Below are 21,481 nucleotides of genomic sequence, written 5' to 3'. Positions count from 1 at the left end.
GAGGAGATGGGAAAAAAGCGAGGCTCTATTCAGGAATCATTTAATGAAAAGTGACATAAAACAGATTTCAAACTGACATAAGCAAAGAGGAATTTATTATCTCACATAACTGGGAAATCTTAGCTGGATTAAATAGCATGTACAATACTGTCAGGTCTCACTATTTCTCCATCTCTTGGCTTTGCATCTCAGACAGGCTCTTGCCTCATGGTGGTAAGGTGGCTGCCAGCAGCTCCAGGCTTACATCCATTCCTCTACGTCACTCTGACAGAAAGGGGATGCTTTTCTCCTGGTGGTTCTAGAAAATGTTCTCACATTAACCCTGGTTAGCAATGATTTGGTCACAGGCTCATTCTGGAATGAACTGCTGTGGTCAGGTACATATCACACTCTGGTTAGTCATGTGTGTCCCAAGCCACCTAGCAAGCCAGGAATGGATTCACCTTGCTTTATGAACATAAGTGTTGGTTCCCAAAGGAAAACTGTGGTATGGTTTCCAGAAAAATTGGAAATGGATGCTAATCCATCAAACTACAAGGAAAAATCCAGTTTTGTTCAAGCTGTTAAGAATTCTGTTTAAAACTGAAACATTCCCCAAATTTCCAACATCTTATTCAGCAAGTCAATTCAGGGGTGATATGCAAAAAGTTTAACAACTGGCATCAAGTTAAGAAAATGAACAGCAGCCATACCTCTTGAGGCTGGAACCTAAAGACCCGACTCTGCCAGAATTGAACACTTTTCTAGCTGGGCCATGAAGGAATTGAGGGAGGCAGTGGGGGAATGAGAGTAGTCAGGGAAGTGGAGGAATATTCAAAGGGCTTGGTAGATTGACTATTCACCACCTGGATGAAAGTACTTCAATATTTTAACAACTAGAACAACTATACCAGTGTGTACCACCAGGGCTTCAACCTTGATTGAATCTATTTGCAGCTATATCATAAAGAAGAATGTGCTGTCAGCTATGACCCATCTTACATTCAGAAGCATGGCCTTTGAATTAAGAGATTGTTCTTTTAGCAGAACTCCAGAAGGGGCAAAAAGGTTTTCCGCTACCAAGATCTAGGATAACTACTGGGCATATACCCTGAGAAAACCATAATTCAAAAAGAGTCATGTACCACAAAGTTCATTGCAGCTCTATTTACAATAGCCAGGACATGGAAGCAACCTAAGTGTCCATCGACAGATGAACAGATAAAGAAGATGTGGCACATATATACAACGGAATATTACTCAGCCATAAAAAGAAATGAAACTGAGTTATTTGTAGTGAGGTAGATGGACCTAGAGCCTGTCATACAGAGTGAAGTAAGTCAGAAAGAGTAAAACAAATACCGTATGCTAACACATATATATGAAATCTAAAAAAAAAGGTCATGAAGAACCTAGGGGCAGGACAGGAATAAAGACACAGACGTAGAGAATGGACTTGAGGACACGGGGAGGGGGAAGGGTAAGCTGGGACGAAGTGAGAGAATGGCATGGACTTATATATACACTACCAAATGTAAAATAGATAGCTAGTGGGAAGCAGTTGCATAACACAGGGAGATCAGTTCAGTGCTTTGTGACCAGCTAGAGGGGTGGGGTAGGGAGGGTGGGAGGGAAACGCAAGAGGTGGGGAGATATGGGGATATATGTATATGTATAGCTGATTCACTTTGTTATAAAGCAGAAACTAACACACCATTGTAAAGCAATTATACTCCAATAAAGATGTTAAAAAAAAAAGATCTAGGATAAACGCAAACATATACACACAGGGAGAAGTAAAATCAGACTGTAAGATAAACCAAATAATATTGGAATTCATCTTTTCTTACCATTTTTTAATTTGTGACAAATATAATTTTCATGAACTCATCGTGACAATACTTCGTAGTTAGACTTACAGGTATTCTTCTACATTGAACCACATTTTTACCATTTCTGGTGCTCTTCATTCTTTCCTGTTGATTTGATTTTCCATCTGGTGCCGTTTCCTCTTCCTTTGAAGTAATCCCTTTAGCATTTCTCGGCTGTAAGTCTGCCGGCAGTGAAATCTCTCAGTTTTAGTTGCCTGGAAAAAAGTTTTTATTTTACCTTCATTCTTGAAGTATATTTGAACTAGAAGTAGAGTTCTGGGATACTTAATCAGTTTTTTCCCAGAACTTTAAAGATTCCATTGCATCATGGCCACCATTGTTTCTGATGAAAGTGATCCCTCATTCATATTGTTACCCACTAATTGGGCTGTTCCACTCTGTTTTCAAAGTTTTCGCTTTATTTTTGGTTTTATCAATTTGGCAATGATTTGCCTAAGTGGGTTTTATTTGTATTTATCCTGCTTAGGGTTTGCTGAGCTTATTGGTTTTGTAATCTTACGTTTATCACCAAATTGGGGGAATTTTCAGCCATTATTTCCTCAAGTATTTTTTTCTTCTTCTTCCTCCTCTACTTATGAAACTCAGATTATACCTGTGTTAGACCACTTACTATTCAAAAGAACTCTGAATCTTTAAATTTTTTTCAGTGTTTTTTCTATTAGGTCAGATTAGATAATTACTTTTCACCGATCTTCAAGTTTACTGACTATTTTGCCATCTCCAATCTGTTGTGCTCCCCTACATACACCCAATGAAGTTTCTATTTTTAGATATTTACTAGATAATTAAATATTCATTTTGGATATTTACTTTTGTGTTCTAAACTTTCTGCAGCTTTTTTTCATAGTTTCAATTCTCTGCTGAGATTCCTCATCTACTCCTTCATTTTTTTTAAGTCTTTGAAAAAATTTATTTTTATAATAGACTATTTAAAGTCCTCATCTGCTAAGTTTAGAACGTGGATCATTTTGGGACCTATTTCTAATGAAGGTTTTGTCTCTTTACTTCAGGTCCCATTTTCCTGTTTTCTTACATGTCAAGTGATTTTTGGTTGTATACTGTGCAATTATATTGCAGGCAGGCTCAAGTATGTCAACTTCCTTTAAGAGTTTTCAGTTTTGCCTTAGCAGGTACCTAAATAACTGTGGATCATTTTAGCTTTGTTAAGTTTAGTTTTATTCTTTGTTAAGGCAGGTGTATTTTGGATGTAGTCCTAGGGCATGTTCCTTATTCCAGAGCTTGATTCTTACTCATGGACAGTAAACTTTCTGGGAATTTTACTGAAAGTGCAATAATGCCCAGTGTGTTCTCTCTACTCCAACTGGGCTGGAACTCCAATACCTCTCTGTATGCATGACCTCCGATATTGATATTTCCCTCTCAACCTTGCTGCAGGAAAATGATCTCTGCCAGGCCTCACTGAGTCTCACTCTGTGTATAACCAGCCTAACCCTTGCACAACACAGACCTTAGGCTCACCATTTCCATGTGGCTCTCTGCCCCCCAAATTGCAACCACTTCAGAAGCCAAGAACTCTAGTCTCTACCTCTGGAGGCCAACAAGGCTGCCACTGCCCCGTGGCAGAAAAGCACTCCCATGCAGAATGTTGGGGAATAGGGTAATCATGGCACTGGCCTTGTGTGATTCTTTTTCTCAGAGATTATAGTTTGCCTTGTATGTTTTGTCCAGCTTTATAGCTATTTTCAGCAGGAGGGCAAATCTAATACCAGTTACTATGACATGGCCAGAAGCAGAAGCTGGCTACAGATACTCTGAAGAGTTCATTTAGCACCAGGCAAAGATAGTGCTGTTTCAAACATTTTACCATTTACATACTGAGGAGAATATGATAGATGGGGGTGAGATTTTTGCAGAAACATGTATGATATGCATTCTCTTTTGTAAGACTTGATTGGAAAATAATTATTAAAGTCTTCTTAAATCCTAATTCTGTATTTACTTTTCACTACTATCTTGAGCAATTTGCCCTACTTTCTCTCTCTCTCGACTCAGGAAGCAATAAGAGTTAATTCATTGTGCAAAACACTTTGACATTATTCAAGAGGAAGGACAGTATACACACAGGACATCACTAATAATATCCACTTGATGGATCATATTGTTAATAGGTAAAAATGTTCTCCTGTGAATAATATTCCTCCATTTCTTCCCCTTCACTATTTTGTCCAGAGCTAGAAGGAAAGCTTTTGACAAACCCAGTTTCTGTACTCTCTGTTCACACTGACAAACCTGTAACTTCTAGTAGACTTGGCAGCTTCTAAGAGGAAAAGGACAAAGGTGCACTGCAGGGGGTTTGGGGAGGCTCCAATTCCAAGGCTGGTAATGAGGTTAGAAAACTTGAGGATGAAAAAACAGCTGAAATAGCAACACACACACACACACACACACACACACATACATGTACGCACACACACAAGAAAATAATGCACCCTTTGATATTTACAAAAATAAAGATTTACTTTGAAGGGAAATAAATGAATCTTTAATATAATATATATTGAATGACCAACCCAAGTTAATATTATTGTTTAAGTAGATGACCAGCAATTACCCTAAGGACCAAAGTTTAGCACAACTGTCAACGTTTTCCTACCTCATAAAGACACTTCCCTCTAAATTCAGAAGATAAAGGAAATTGGAGACCTGATGTTTTGTGAGGTGGGGAGGGTGGTCCAAGGCCGTTTAGTGAAGTGGCAGCATCAACATCTCTTTCTGGCTCCATCATCCCAGTTGGTAGTGTCCCCCTCTTCACTGTAGTCACGTAGGGTTCCTAGGCTTCTTTTATCTTCTCTATGAATGAAACAGGCTCACAGGAAAGGGTCTGATCAATTTGTTTCCAGTTCTCAACTTAAGCTTTTGGTTATTTGAAATTTTTTATTTATGGTGGGATTTCAAGCTTCCTCAAACTAGAGAAACTTGAGAGAAAGCAGAACTGTCCTCCCTAACTTCAAATCTTAATACATAGGCCTGACCTCCACTCTTCTGCCGTGTCATTCATACTTTCATGGAACATAACCTGTTATTTGGTGTGCTGCTTTCCATTCCTCCTAATCTCTCTGAGGGACAATGCATTTCCTAATCTTTCTAATTTCTCCAAGTGCTCTCAACTTTTCCAATTTTACTTTATTTTTTTCCTTAAAGATCAGCAATTTAAAGGAAAGACCAGTGCTACTGAGGCCAAATTTCTCTAGTGACAAAGTTGAATCTTGACCTATGATAGCATCATTTTGAAAAAAAATAAAATGGATCTTTTCAGCTATCTTCTTTATTCTCTGAATGGAATTTCCAAATCATTTTTCCAGTCTTCTGATCAATCTCTCAAAAACTTAGATGCTATTTGGAATTTATCATTTGGCAATAATGTACGTTAGTTGCTGTGGAAAATACAACATTGTCTAAGGCATTGACCTTGATATCCTGTGCCTTACAATCTAATGAGGAAAGAAGAACAAATTCCAATTGTTAGATTTCAATTTTTAAAAACTATGTAAATAAATATAAAACAAAATATGATCATCATAATAAACATAGCACAAACTATAAGGAAATTAAGCAAATGGAATTAGGCTGCCTTACAGCTGAAGTAATACAGAAGGCTTACAAGGAATAGAAATTTTAAGCTAGATCTGCTAAGAATGGTTGGATATTAAATAGTCAGTTTCTCATAATAATTTCTTAAACGAAGTAGAATGGTTCAGTGATACATCCTGCTATTAAAAATGCCAGTATGGCTACAGCCTCTGTTTACCCATTTGAAAATGGTAGTCTAAGAACAAAGGCCATGTCTCTTGCTGCCTACAATTCTGGCAGCTGAAAACTTTATAATCCAACATATAGCCAAATTGCACGTGCTAGCACTAACCCTAAATTTTCTCCAGATCAGTTGGGTGTGCAGGCTTTGAGCACACTCAGAAGCCTTTCAGCAACTCAAGGGCTTATCTCTAGGAAAGAGTAAGAGTGGTTCTGGCATTAGATCGCCCCTGGATAAACTACTTATTCATTGAGTCAAACTGGATTGCATTTCCGACACTAAGTCCCTGGCGAAGTCAGAGAGGAAGGAAAATATGTATTAGCATATGCAGAATATAGAAATGCTTCCTGCCCACATCTTTCAGGGGTTATATTCACAGCAAACCCCTAAGATTCTATTCATGCACCAATTAATAAACATTGGTGAGCAGGTTGCCTACAGAGAAGGGCTACACGTGCTTGTTTACAGTCGACACATCACTCTTCGTCCCTGAATGTGAGAACTTTGAGTGCAGAGTTGCAACTCTCCGGCTGCATGTGAATGTGGCTGCAGTAGAGAGTCTGTGTATCTGGGAAATGTGCTGCTGGCTGATTTATAATGAAAGGAACCTGCAAGGAAGTAGTGGATGCCCTTTCCCACAATCCGATAAACTGTTACACAGAGATAAACAGTTGCCTTGAATTAAGTGTGTGTGTTTATTTTTCAATGCTAAGTTTTAATTTCCTGTTCGTTCAATTTCTTCGGGCTTCATTTTAAATCATGCTAAGTATTTTTAAATTATGCATGTCCCTACAGTCTTAATCATTTCAAATTCTGCTTTAAGGAAAAGGTAAATAAGAAAATATTGACAGTGTATTTAAACAATACTCGATTTTTAACTGGTAATTCTCTAAGACTGCATTAAGTGCTACTTAAAGACGCCCTGTCAGAGGGCTTAAGGAAAACTATTTTACAGGACATTGTTGTTAGTCAACTTGTTTTTAAGTTCTGTATATCTAATTTGTAAACGTACATAATATATGTAATATGTCATGAATTGCTTTTTGAATCAAGCACTTAACAATTACCGTGTTAAAGGTAATTGTAAACTTATTGTGAAGATTTTCACAAACGGTGGAGATAGTTGGAAGAAACAGAAATGAGTACATTTCCATCACTCTGTATAAAAATATCCAAACATTTAAATTATTTGACAGCAGGCATAATGTTCATTTGTTTACAATTAAAGTTTCTATCCTAGGCATCCAGCTCATGGCCCAGCACACACAAAGTAGGTGTTCGATAAATATTTGATGAGTGAATGCGTCTCTGAAGCTTTGAAATAGGAAAATAGGCAAGTTCCTAATTTAGTATTCTCCCGACCGAAAACTTAAGTAAATGTAGGTCAACTCGAGGCCACATTTTTCTTGGCTTCATACAGACCCGCCTCAGCTACAACTTTCAAATTCAAAGGCAGCATTTTCTCCTGCATGTATAAAAAGTACTACGTGCTGGCAGTCCTACCATCAAAGGGCATAATAGGGGAAGATCATCTGGGATGATTAGGTAGGTAATAAAATAAAACAACTGATTTCTCCACTTTAATTCCCACTTTCTAGGCCACAAATAAAATAGTAAAGAGTCATTTGCACACAGCATTATCATGGATGTCTGGATTCGCTCAAGAAATATTTATTGAATATCTTCTGGATTGCAGACACTATGCCAGGCCCTAGATACACAAAGATAAATAAAACACAGCCTCTACTTGTGAAACAGATAGACTGACATATACTACTACTTTCAGCATAATGTGATGTTTCATTTGAAGTCCACTTTGGCTAAGAGCATCCATCCTCTTAAGCGAGAATTAAGCTTTCCATAAACTACATGGTCATCTTTACTCTTTGTGTAGTCAAACTTCCTACATATTCAAGAGATATCTACATTTTTTATAGATAGATTGTTAAGACTGTGTTGATGACCTTCTTTTAATTAACTATTCTCTTTTATTAGGCACATAAAACAATTATTTTATAGAGACAATTTCAGCTTCTTTATCATTAGTGATAATGATTGCAGTGTCTTTTACCTTCCATGGCAGTTTTGCTTCAAAGGGAATTGCACATAAAATTCAAAGAGAGACCAGAAACTGATATGAACCAAAAAAAAAATTCTACTACAGTATCAACCTCTTTAAAAATTATTATTATTAGATTCTCTGGTGCCCTGTGGCAGATATCCCAGAGAGGCTCTAGGTTAATGCTGAGCATTCCAATCACGGCCACTCTGAGTGTTGAGGTTCACACCTAAATAAACAAAACCGAACCCAGATGACTTGTGTGTCTCAAGAAAACAACCCATCCCTTGCCCCATGAAAGAGGAACAGAAAGCATGTGGAAAGCCAGGTTTTAAAGGGCACTGCTAACAGGAGAAGGGAGAAATGTGAAAAATGTTGAAGTAAACACTGAACTAGCTCCTCTCTGGATATTTTTGCTGAGTTTTGTTTTTTCCTTCAAACCTTAAAAATCCTAAAAGTCGTGCCATTTCATTTATCCCTAATGAGCAGACAAGGAAACAAATACCAACTGTAATCACAAAATATTTCTTGAATTAGCTACAGCAGGAATACAAAGCAGGAAGTAAACAATTTGACTGGGGAAGGAAGATAGGAAAAAACTCTTGGCCTTTCCTGGTACTGACTGTAAGGTCTTAGATGCTCAGTGGGTGCTTACCAGACAAATGGTGTAGAAGGGCCTTCCCAGCAAAGGGAGCAACATGAGCAGAAGCGAGGGGTCATCACCATCTAAGTCATCCTCTGAAGTGAACATAGTTCAAATAGCAGAAGCATATGGTTTGAAGGTAGACGTGGGATGAAGTCGATGGGCATGGTGAACAGAAAGACTTGAGAGCTTGCCAGGTTCAAGATCACGGAGCATTCCAAGATCAAGACCGTTCTTCAACCTAGAGGCAAGGGGAAATCTGTATAGATTAACAGGAGATGGGCACTCTGAACAGCAACTAAGAATATACATTAGATAGAGCACTTCCTCCAATGGGGCACCATTCAGATTGCTAACATTTCCTAGTACACCTGAGAGCACACCAGTGGTGTGCCTTTCAGGCATCCTGATTGAGCCGAGGAGCAGCCAGGAGAGACCCGTCCTCCATAAAACCTCACCAATACACGGTCATGCACAAAAGCGGGAGAGCAGACAGGCACACATGACCACACACACGAGAGCATGCAACTGTGCCCTGTCAGGAGACTGCTCCAGGAGTCCCTGCACTACCGTCTCTCACCTGACTCTGAATGTAATAAGCTTACGTCATCTAGGGGCCAAGGGGGTGGTCAAACAGAGTGACTGTGCTGACCGATGTTTGCTCTACAGCCAGGGAGCCGGGTGTCAAGAGCACAACACTAGGTCCATTGGTTCCTGTGCGCATGTGACCAGACAGCTCCACACCAGGATTTCAGAAAGTTCCCTGGGAAGACCCCAGGCAAAAAAACCATGATCCCCCCGGAGGGCTTTGCCTGACTCCTAAAAGATGCACGTGTTAGAGCCTATCATGTAAAAAGAAGCTTGATTTACGAAACTGTCCTAAGCTCCAACGTCCTGTGCAAACCCCAGAACTCATTCTCACCATGCTCCCCGAAATGTGGGGCCCATGTCAGGAGCTGCCTAACACCAGCTGGAAGAGACAGCCAACAGGCATCGCACCTTCTCCATCACTGATGTTACAACTATGTTACAGGTTATACAATAACAAATTTTAGAATTTTGCACTTGAGGAAGATTTTCTTTTCCCAACTCACAAAACGGTGCTTTGGGGGCTGGCATCAGCTCCCTAGGAATCTATTGCTATGGTCCTGCTAGAGATAACAAGAGCCTGGCGTTGTGGGTAAAAAAAAAAGAAAAGAAGGTGGCTTTGAAAGATGTTCAGCAGGTAGACTCTACAGAACTCTGTGGCTGATGGGAAGAAAATAGGAAAGGTGGAAATGGGAAGGGCTCTTCTGTGCAGGTTTCTGGCTCAAGAGCCTGGGTACAGAGAAGAACCATTCACAGAGAGAAGGGGGAGTTTATAACAGGTAGACCCTGAGGGGTCAGAGGGATGTGTCGGTTGAGCTGTTTAGCAGGCAATTAACCTAGGAATCAGTTAAGTGGTCATCGAAACTGTGAACACTAATTAAGGTAGCCCAGGACTGGGGTGGGGCGGGGAATTTGAGATGTAGTCAGACATGCAGCATGAGAACAGAAGCCTAGGAAGTCGGAACATGGAGAAAAGAGTGAAGATTTCAATTAAGGTCAAGTAAAATGAGGATTACAAAGGGTTAAAGGAATTAGAAACTAGGAGATCAGTAGTCGCTTTCTCCAAAACCATTTTGTTAGAACAGTGGGGGCAGAACTTGGCTGCAGTGACTGAGAGCATCTGGGGTGACAGCGAGTGGGGACAATACTGCAGACAATCCTTGTGAAGAGGTCAGCTATGAAGGGAGGACAGAGATGCAGACACAGGGACAGAGTTACCATTGTGTTCTGTTTTATTTCCACATGGAAAGGGAAGAGTGGGTAAGAAGGAGTTGTTTATAGTTGAAAGACAAGGAATAAAGACTCATAACCAAGTTGCTGCCCTACCAATAGCAAAGTAAGTGACTCAGAAGAGGGAGTGAACTGAACTTAGCATTAGAAAAACCAGGGTCTGAACACTAACTCCCTTCTAAGTACACATTGTCAGGTCACTTTATCTCTTTAGTCCTCAGTGTCCATTTCTGGGAGGTGGGACCACTAAGAGCTACATCACAGTGTGCTGTAAGGACTGGGCGAGAATACTTGTTGGGAGCGTGCCTGGTGCAATGGTCCATATGTGTTTAGCAGATGGTAATTTGAGTCATTATCCCACCAAAGGTCTGAATGGAGACCATCAATGTAATCACTGTTGCTTTCTTTACCATTGTTGTTCATTTAATTTTTCTCATCTCTTTAGGAATTTGCTGACAGCCTCTGCTAGTCTGTTCCTCCCTTATATGAAGGACAGAACAAAGATCCAGTTTGGAAATGAGAGAGGAGGACTAGCGCGCGGCATTGGCTCCATCCACTGATATCTCCCAGAGGTACAGACACGGGATTCATGAAGATGTTGACAAGACTCCAAGTTCTCACCTTAGCTTTGTTTTCAAAGGGACTTTTACTTTCTTTAGGGGACCATAACTTTCTGAGGAGGGAGATTAAAATAGAAGGCGACCTCGTTTTAGGGGGCCTATTTCCTATTAATGAAAAAGGCACTGGAACTGAAGAATGTGGGCGAATCAACGAAGATCGAGGGATCCAACGCCTGGAAGCCATGTTGTTTGCTATCGATGAAATTAACAAAGACAACTACTTGCTCCCAGGAGTGAAGCTGGGGGTTCACATTTTGGATACATGCTCGAGGGATACCTACGCATTAGAGCAATCACTGGAATTTGTCAGGGCTTCTTTGACTAAAGTGGATGAAGCTGAGTATATGTGTCCTGATGGATCCTATGCCATTCAAGAAAATATCCCACTGCTGATTGCAGGGGTCATTGGCGGCTCTTACAGCAGTGTTTCCATACAGGTAAGATTGGCAGTGCTGCTGATAAAACGCTGTACCTCTTTGGTTTTATGTCTTGGGAGAACAAGAGGAGAATATCCTAAGAGCTTCATCAGTGGATGATATTAGCCATGCAATTGTTCATTGCTATGGGTCTTTGATAATATAGGTTTGCAGACAGAACAGTACTTTAGCAATGAAAATTGTTTAGAGGTATATCAGGTAGCTACTGTAGCATAACAAGCTACTCCAAAATTCAGTGACTTAAAACAACAATTACTGATTATCATAGTTTATAAGTCTGAAGACTGGCTGGAGTGAGCTGATGAAGGCGAGGTTCAGCTGCAGGTCGCTCTGCTCCAAGTTTGTCCCTTATCCTCCACCTGGAATCAGTGAGCTAGCCCGGGCATGTTTTTCTCAGAGTGATGACGGAGATGCAAGAGAATGCAGATTTAACTGTACAGGCCCCTCCCAAGCTTCTGCATGCCTCACAGCTGTGAACATCCCTCCAGGCAAAGCAACTCACAAGGCTCAGACCAGAATCAGGGAGCAGGGAAATATGTGCTTACCCACAATACACGTGCTGCTAAGTTACATCACAAAGGATGCGGCTACACGGCAGAGTCATGATTGGAAGTCATCAATACAATCAATCATAAGAAAGTACAAAATCACTGAGCTTTATTTTTTTCCACACTAATTTTTCCCCAAGCATTGTTTTATTCAGAGATAAATTATAAACAATTTCTCATGGTATAAACCTGAAAATGTATGCAGAGAAGCCAGATGATTACTACCAAAGAAAAAAAAAGAGGGAACAAGTTAGCACGTAACTTAAACTAGATAAAAAGCTGATAATTGGTTCTCATCATTTTGTTAGGGAAAGAAGGAGCATAGTAGTCAAACTCTTGCAATGCTCACAGGGTCACAGAATTAGAGGTGGAAAAGAGCTGAGAATTCATCCTGCTCAAACTTCTCCTTTTCCCAAGCTCCAGAAATATTGGTTTCAGGAAAACTCCCATTGGTAGGTAGCACATGAACTAGAACTCAGATAGATCTTTTGTACTTTTGGGCTCTTTCAACTGTCCTATGTGATTTCTATATGTCACTTCAATATTTTCCTAGTGAATGTGGCCGTAATAAAAGTCCCTAAGATAAGAGGCACATATTGAATACTTTGCCTCCTACCAAATGACTATAATCAAAGCCCCAAGCACTAAAGGAAGTCATAATACACACATGTTGTCTGTATATGTCGCCAACCACTTACATTGGTTCTATGTGCACTGGAATAACCTTATTTCTATATCAGAGATTCGTGGCATTTAAAATTCTACCTGCAATTCTGTGCTGTTCTAAATGACTACTGCAAATTCCTTTCCTTCTACAGTGCACACACTCATATTATGAGTAATTAGGATAATTGGTTTTTCAGAAACACCCTTTGACTTCATTAGATGGATAGAAAATACTGCACATCTCACCTGTATTTGGATCAGGTAAGACGGAATTTGCTATTTAAGAAGAGAGAACTAAAATATGTATATCTGTCATACTTCAATACTTTCACCAGATGAGTGCCAAACATTTTATAAATATTTATATTATACTCAATATTACCACTAGTAAAGAATTACAAGTATGTCTTTCTGACCTTAGTTTCTCCCAATGCAGTAAATAGCACTCCACAGCAGATGTGTAAATATCTATTTATCCAAAATAATTAACAAACTATGCTAGGCAAATAGATTTTTAATCTAATTTTACTTTTTTATTACCTATAAACTCCTCAAAAGAGGTCAGGTTATCTTAAAAAAGAAAAAAATGTAGGCTATTAAACCCTGCACTATTCACAAGGAAAAAGCCACTTCTTAATCATCAAAGGACCTGGCTTATTATTTCACTTATCTGGTCCATATCACTAGAAAGTCACAAATGCTGATATGGCTTTTGTCTCCCACAATATAAATAAAGAAACCAAACTATCATGCTATATGGAAAAGGTTTTGGCATCAGCAAGACTGGGATTTGAATTCCAACCCCAGCATTTACTAGCTTACCTGTAAAATAAGGAAAACCATCCACTTTAAGAAGTTGTTTGAAAGGATACACTGAGAGAATCCGTGGGAAATGCCTACCAAAAAACTAACAGATTCAATAACAGTAAACTATTATGGCCCTAAAATCATAGGAAAAACCAGCGGAAGAGGCCACATCTAACACCACACTCCGTGGCCAAGCGGCCCCATGAAATCGTTGCTGGTTCCCCATGGGCTTCATCCATCAGTTAATCTATGTAAGCTCCTTGTGTACGTCCTGCCCTGTTGCGGGGGTTAGAGAGACCCCTGAAGTCGTAGAGAACACAGCCTTGACCTCGAGGGAATGTGATTCTGGCTGTGGGTACAGTACTATCATGAAATAACAGTGACTACAATTCACAATACATTTACGGGGTTCACAAAGTAAGAAATGACCTTTAGGAAGGTTCTGAGGATGACTGAGAGAATGAAAGTTGCTCTAGAGAAAAGCTAATTGAGCCACAGTGTGAATGAAAGGCTGGATCTGAGGAAAACCCATCAGAAAGATATGGCAGATGTCTGTGACCAAGAGGACAAAGACCTTGACAGGAGTAAGGGGATGAGCTAGAGAAGAAAGGAGAGAGAGGGCTTCACTCCCCGCTCCATGGTCCTCAGGCGCTCAGGCTCTGATTAGACCTCACGCTGGTCCCCTCGGCCAAAGTAAGCGGGGAGGTGGAGCCATCTGTCTACACACTGATCTCCAGGCAGCCTTCCAAGGAACCCTTCGCCACAGGGCCTTGCTTCTGGCTAAGCACCATGAATGAGAAGAGGTCTTAGGGGCTCTTACATAGCTGAGAATTTAAGTGTGTTATCCTTGTGAAACACATGTCTTTTAATAAGAATTCTAAAAAAATAAAAAATAGTCAACAGCAATCCAAAGCAATAGATTCCTAATGGTGATTTTCAGACACTCTTGTACACAAATGAGAGATATTTTAGAAGAGAGGATTTGTCTGGGGGCCCCTCACACTCACGTACTTTTGTTCCTGGACTGATTCTGATCCTCTACCCTGGTGTCTGGTAACCATGGTGACAGTGTGTAGCCGGTAGCCGCAAAGATGCATGCCCGTCAGTCACCTCTGCCATCCATTTTTAACTCCTTTTGACTTCCTAAATATTTCCTGGAAATGCCTGTGCCTGAACTAAGCTGGGGGAAGAAAAGAGGGTTAAACTGTAGAAAAAATCTACTAGTACGTAATCCACCACACAATTTCAAAGATTCCACTCATCTAATTGTTGCATCAAGTCCCAAACCACAGCGCAGAGTTTTCAGTCACAAAATTGTCTCTTGAGAGACAGAATTATCAAGAGTGATAAAATTTGTGCATCTTCTCTTTTGCGGTTGGCTGAGTTTAGACGTTATCATCTCCCCATTGGGCCTGAATAGCTTTATTGGTGGGAATGCTTCAGAAGGCACTTCTCTCTCCCGTTTCCGCTTCTCTCATTATCTTCCTACTAAAGAAGAATGCTCCTAGAAGTCAGCAGAGGAGATATCCTCTGCTGTATTAGTTCATACAACAGGCAGTTTGCAGATAGCGAAAACTGCGTGAAAGGAGAAATTCTTAATGATTTGCTGAGTTAACCTGTATCACCATTGATGAAAACCGGGATATTTTCCCAACACTCCTTTTAAGTAAGACAAACCACTCTGTGGTGGTCCCTTGTCTAAAGCAACAGGACTGATTTTTAAATTTGGTAATCAATGAAAACTAGCATCAAGATCCTTCTTTATTAGCAAATATACGTGGGGTCTATTCACCCCCTCTGGTGAATGAGCTTCTTTTCAAAGCATTTTTAAGACTGTATTCTGCTCTCTTCTATAAGCCTGCAATCCACCCACTTGGGGGAAAGAAGTATTTATTCAAGAAGAGAATCAGGTTGGTTGCCTTCAGTGAGGCAATTGCCTACATGCTACTATTTTGAAGCAGTGTTTATGCTTGTGTTTTTTCAAATAGACTGTAGTTAGAGCTCCCAAGTTGTTCAGACAAAACAAAAAAAAAGTCTCTTGAAATGTTCCCCCAAATGTTCCTCACTCCTTTCAGAGGATGTATATTTCCTCAGTCTTTCTTGCCTTACCAAAGCAAAGATCAGCTGGAACAACAGGGCAGGCATTAATTGACCCAGTTATTGTTGCGTCCCTGAGTGTTAAAGTGACCTCAGCGACAAAAGGGTATTTGGGTTAGATAGCTCATAAAAAGGGCAGAAGAGAGCCTTGAAAGGATCTTACTACCTCCTTCCCATGCTTGGGAAACAGACCCTTTTTCAGAATTTTTAGCAATAGCCACATCCCAGGAACTCCTGACCCTGGGAGGTGGCCATTGTATCATTTATCATGACATGGATTTGGACATGCCACGCATTGCTCACATCATGTCTCTGAGAAGAATAACTCAAACTAAATCCCTTGCAGTAAGTTTCCCAGATTTTACCTACATGGGGTACGAAGAACAGCCCAAAAAGACACTCGCCACTCTTATTATTCCTCCTCCACCTAATTCCACAGTGTGAAAGTAGACCTGTACTGGTCAATCTGTATTAAACATCTCCCTCCCTCAATGATTCCTTCCTCCTTTAAATTCAAATGCTGTGGGGAAGAATCACACGTGAATTGTTGTTCTTATTATAGGAGAGTCAGAAAAATAGTTGAAGGACTTGGGGTTACAAAAGGCTTCATACGGTTAGCTGTGTCCGAGTATCAGATAGACTACAGAGGGAAAAAGAATGCTTTTCCTGTGGATAAATAAATTTAACCTAGAGCAGAGTTTGTCAACGTTGTCCCTGTTGGGCTGGACACTCCTGTTGCGTGGAGCTGCCCTGTGCATTGCAGGATGTCTGGCAGCGTCACTGGTCCCTCCCCACTGGACTACCTGCCAACAGCACCCTAAATTGTGACATCCCAAAATGTTCCTATACACTGCCAAATTACAAAGTTATCCCCCTTTCCCTCTGGCAATCACTGATTTAGAGCAGGGCATATTTAGGGCCAACATAAGGAAGAGTTATTAGAAACGATATGATAGTCCTGAAGGAGGAGGATGTAAGGAAATGGGTCCTTGGTCACCGGAGTTTATTCAAACAAAAGCTGGCCTGTAACTGAGGAGAACGAAGCAACGTATTAGTATCTGAACTATGTTGCATTTAAGGGCATTTCTTAATTTTATAATTATATGTCGCTCAAGGAAAATACTCTATTAGGATGAGTGATTATAAAGGCAGTGTCTTTATAAACACGAAGCAAAATAAATTACAGACTCTCTTCCATCAGGATTAATTTGAAGAAGTCCAATCAACTGTTACTTCACTTGATTATGGTAGTATTTGTGTGAATTTGGTGAATCAAGCATCTCAGCTGTGTACTAATTACAACTAGGGCACTCATAAAATCATTTTTCATCAGAAAATAAGCATTTATTAAGCTTATATATTTTAGGTTCAGCAAGAACACTATTGTGTAGACTCTAGGTAATGTGAAGCAGAGAGCATGCAAAATAAAATTTTAAAATATTATTACAAAACAGAAAACAAACTTAGGATTACCAAAGGGAAAGGGGGGGCAGGGATAAGTTAGGAGTTTGGGATTAACAGAGACACACTACTATATATAAAATAGATAAACAACAAGGATCTACTGTATAGCACAGGGAACTATATTAATATCTTGTAATAGCCTACAGGGGACAAGAATCTGAAAAAGAATATCACTTTGCTGTACACCTGAAACATTGTAAATCAACTATACTTAAATAAAAAAATTTATAAATCTGTACACCTTAAACATTGTAAATCAACTATACTTCAATAAAAAAATTTATAAATCTGTACACCTGAAACATTGTAAATCAACTATACTTCAATAAAAAAATTTATAAATAGTAGACATCTTATAAGCCCCTGAGGCATCTATAAGCAAATGAGGAAATATCAAATCCATACATAAAACAGGTACAAGTGTAAGACTGGAGAATCAGCTGACAACATAAGTACTAGGAGACCAGAGAGAATGATAGAATGAGCAGAAAGGAACGGAGGTGAAGAGGAAAAAGACTTTTAGATCCATGTGAACAGAAAGCCTGCCTTTGAAGTGTCCCTGGAAAGTTGCTTTCTCGTCTACCAATGTATACTACCTGCTCATTCTTTCCTAAAAAGGAGACCAGTGTTTCTTCCACCTGGAATGCACCGTCCCTTAGCTGTCTGTAGGCCTTGCCAAATCCTTCTCTCCTTCAGTTCTCAGCTCAAACCCTATCCGTTTTGAGAAACGTTGCCCAAGTGCCCACGACCTAAGCACACACTTCCATTACTAGCTTATTAACCATAATGATTCCTTTGCATATCTATTTTCCCACCTAACTATAAGCTACTTGAGTTTGGGAACCACATCCTTTGTCTTTGTATTGAGGGCACTGAAGACAATGCCTCTACCAGGTTGAGAGTAAATGCTTTCTGAACGAATTGAAAGAACTAACAGAATGATATCCTGCTGCATGTCCAGAAGGCATCCTTAAATGAATCTTGGGTTGCAGGTCACAACCACGACCTACCTATTCTAGATCAGTCTGGAAGACCGTAAATGAAAACTCAGCATTTTCCTACAACAGAAAACTGTGTTTGATACAAAAGACAGATGATGTCGCAAAGTGAGCTTGTGGGACAAAAGTCCCCCCACCCTCCCCACCTCCACTGCCTACACGTGTGCCACAAAAGGTGCTTTGATCTGAGAGTAGCAAGGGTTCCACTCCACTTGTCCTTAGACTGACTATTCCCAGAGACAACTACCCAAGACTCAGCATAGCTGGGCACCCAGGGCCATTCCAGATTAGGTTAGAGCCCCATCCTTACTCTAATCAAGCTCTCTGCAGTCTCTCCACATAAAAAATATGCAGAGTGTCGACTAGGCCAGATACCACGCTTGGAGCTAACACAAAAGAGAAGGAAACATCATCCTGTACTTAAGAAAAGCAGAGTGACAGCGTTAGAAATCCATTTACCAATCTATCTTTAGTGTCTCTATCACTAGAAAAGTAAAAATGATAGTTGCCTTTAATGAGTTTAATATTGCAAATACAACAATCACAGCACAGATACAACTACACATTTTTACCGTGCCTTCTTAAAAAAGTTCAGCTCAGTGATTACAACTCCGGATGCAGACTACCTCGGATTTATTTGATCCTTCATTACCTCTCTCCTCATGTCTAAGACTGAGATATGAATAGTACCTCTTTCACTGGGCTATTGCATGAATTAAGTGAGAAAATACATGAAAAACAGTAAAAAAAAAAAAAAATAGTGGTCCACACACAATGAGAATTAAACATTTTAGATTTTAGTAGATATTATCTGTTAGCTTTTTTAACTTTTAACATCTGCAGCGCAAGAGGAGTAGTTCCAAGAGGAATTGAGGTTCATAAAGGTCAAACACCAAGTTCAAGCTTCTACCGCTTTACAACATTAAAATCCGGATAGCTTGCCTCCGACACTGCCTCACCCCCTCACGTAGTCTAAGCTTCAGAAAAACCCAACTCAACAGTTATGTCTGATAGAATCTTTTATTTCCTTCCCAGACTTTTCACGCAAAAGCAATCTCACAAAGCTGATGTTTTGAAAACTCTTTCCATTGCTCCTGCTTTTCCTCCTCCAAAAAAGGGCAATGCTGTTCAAGGACTTTATCACAGGGAGAGAGGCAACAGCAAGAGCAATTCAAAAATGCTTTTGTTCAGCTGCATAGCACAGGGAGGTCAGCTCAGTGCTTTGCGACCACCTACAGGGGTGGGATAGGGAGGGTGGGAGGGAGATGTAAGAGGGAAGACATATGGGGATATATGTATACGTGTAGCTGATTCATTTTGTTATACAGCAGAAACTAACACAACACTGTAGAGCAATTATACTCCAATAAAGACGTTAAAAAAATAAAATTAAATTCAAAAATTAAAAATACAATAGCTAAGGGGAAAAAAATGCTTTTGTTAACACTGTTTCATTGTAGAAATTTCTCACCAGATGTAATTATCTAAGATGCACTATTTCTTTTCCTTTGCTTTGGAGTTAATTTATTCCTTAATTAATTCTCCTTCTGTCATGTGTTTATTTGGAAACTACTCGTGAAAAACAAGAGGTTACTCACAGGACTACTGTCCACGGGGCAATAGAATGGCCCATGGCTGAGAACCAGCTTCTGTGGTGGTCACACATCTGTGATGGAGGTCATGAGATGAAAATCAAGGGACACAGGCATTCCTGAAAGATCAGCAAGTGTTTTATAATATGATTACAGATTAATCAGTAAGCTCATCGACGTAGGACTGCTGACACGTTCAGTTAAAACAAAGTTGTGATTTTGCTTTAACAATACAAAGTTCTCTTTCCGAATCACCATTAAATATGTGTCTTTTTAATGGAGCAATATGTACAAGGCTCAGTATTTCAATATGCAAAGAGCCAACACTTAGCAGTTTATAATAATCAAAGTCCATTGATTTAATGTAATAGAAGGGCTTTTACTGGTCTGAGAAAAATGCAGTTGAAAACTTACAGAGTATTTTTCCAATTAGTGGACTTGGAAAATCTAAGAATATGTTCCGAAAACACCTGCAGTTAAACTCTAAGTAAATGTTGCTACTCCAGGCGGGATAGCAGTGGGACTTTGAACACTAAAATTGTGCTGTCGCTATTTTTGACATCACCACCTGGTATATTATGGAAATCCCTCTGTTTCTAGTGACAAAGTCTTGATTCATGCCAGCTCCTTGACTTTACATTCCCGCAGAGGGAACTGTAACACAGGGGAAAATACAATAGGAAGAACACCTTCAAAAATTACATTCCAAACACAGACCAGGTTTCCCTGCCAAGCGGTCAGAATGGCAAAGCATCTTGAGACATTCGCCATCACTTAATAGGGTTGAATTTGCAGGGCACACATCCCAGGGGCTAGTTGGTCCCTCCCAAGCACTGCGCCTCCAATTTGGGTAGCTGCCATTAGGTTCACAATGAGGCCTCAGAGAATACAAACCATGCTGTTAAGCTCTCCCAGTGTGGAAAACAGATGTGATGGAACACATAATCTACAATTTGCTCAGAATTTTTCTACAAAAAAAAGTAACTTTCCATCGAAATAAAACCACAATGTGCATTAAGCACATATTACCTATGTTGACACAGTAGTTTTAAGGAATATTGTTTATACGAGATTTAAAGAAATGTGACAATAAATACAGGTTGGTGCCATCCAGTGAATTTCAACCGTTATCAAAGCTTACTTATCTGACTCTCAGTTTTTGTTTCCACCTTGAAGAAAGTCTTCATGCTCTTTTTTCTGAGATGTTTCCAGGAATTTAAAAGTTCTTTAGCTTTTTTATAGTGTCCAACGATGAAAATTATTTATGACCTGCTTCTTTCCAAGAAGAATTCAAGGTGACCTGTAATGACACAAACAGGAGAACAAATTAAGACACGAGTACTTGAGTAATTACCACCAAACAAATAAATGGTTTTAAGTGGACTCAAATTTTATTTAAACCTCTGATCTTGTCCTTTCTATTATTAACTGACTCACTGTTATTGGGATTACAAGGTCCCTGGCCTTCAAGAACTCACAGCCTGAGTCAGAATGAGTATGTCGTCCATCTGATTACCCTTCCCTGACTCTTTCTTTTCAAGTTGGATGTCATCCACTGTGGTCTCTTAAGAACGTAACTGTGGTCATGTCATTCCCTTAATTAAAAATTTTAATGTCTTTTTTATCTCTTAAAGAAGAAAAATTCAAACTCTTTAGCACAGCGTATAAAAAACTTAGCAGTGCAGCCAGAGTCCTTCTATTTTTCCTCACCCTGCTAATCTCTACAGGGCACTGGGTACCCTGATAATATTGAACCATTTGCTGCTCTTAAAGCAAAAGTGCATTTGCCCATCTCTGTCTTCCTGCTCTTCTTTCTGCCTGAAAACTTCCTCTCCCTTCCTCTGCCTGATAACTGTTCACTTTCTCTTCAAGATCAAGTCTAAATGTTACTTCTACATGGGAGCCTGCCATGACTCACCTGAACTTGCTCCTTCACCTGTGTTTTAGTATAAGTATGTGTACACTTATCTCAAAATTTTATCCTTGTTATGTTTCTTTGTCCCCAAGAGACTACAACTTCCTAGGAGATAGTGGGGATACATTACTCAGCTTAGGACAACCTAAATTTGAGAATAGCGCCTTGTATAAT

The 21,481-nt window shown here is 39.7% G+C and overlaps 1 protein-coding gene and 1 long non-coding RNA gene across 2 annotated transcripts in view; one reads left to right on the top strand and one right to left on the bottom strand.

Moving 5' to 3' along the window:
* The window catches only part of GRM3 (glutamate metabotropic receptor 3), a 235,593-nt gene that overhangs the window by 121,010 nt on the left and 93,102 nt on the right, over positions 1-21,481 (top strand). The window contains exon 2 of the mRNA XM_036862769.1: positions 10,609-11,220. Coding sequence (XP_036718664.1) covers positions 10,753-11,220 — 468 coding nt within the window. The 5' untranslated portion in view covers positions 10,609-10,752. The remainder of the gene's footprint in view (positions 1-10,608; positions 11,221-21,481) is intronic.
* Positions 1,906-20,006, bottom strand: LOC118900421. Its single transcript, XR_005021142.1, has 5 exons — positions 19,399-20,006; positions 14,253-14,421; positions 8,358-8,586; positions 4,536-4,682; positions 1,906-2,065 (listed from the first exon to the last, which is right to left on the bottom strand). It is a non-coding gene; the product is annotated as an uncharacterized LOC118900421 (long non-coding RNA).

This window comes from Balaenoptera musculus, chromosome 9, assembly GCF_009873245.2.
Source record: "Balaenoptera musculus isolate JJ_BM4_2016_0621 chromosome 9, mBalMus1.pri.v3, whole genome shotgun sequence".
Classification (NCBI taxonomy): domain Eukaryota; kingdom Metazoa; phylum Chordata; class Mammalia; order Artiodactyla; family Balaenopteridae; genus Balaenoptera; species Balaenoptera musculus.
The sequence above is the reverse complement of the archived record's forward strand: the minus strand, read 5'-3'. Positions and strand labels throughout refer to the sequence as shown.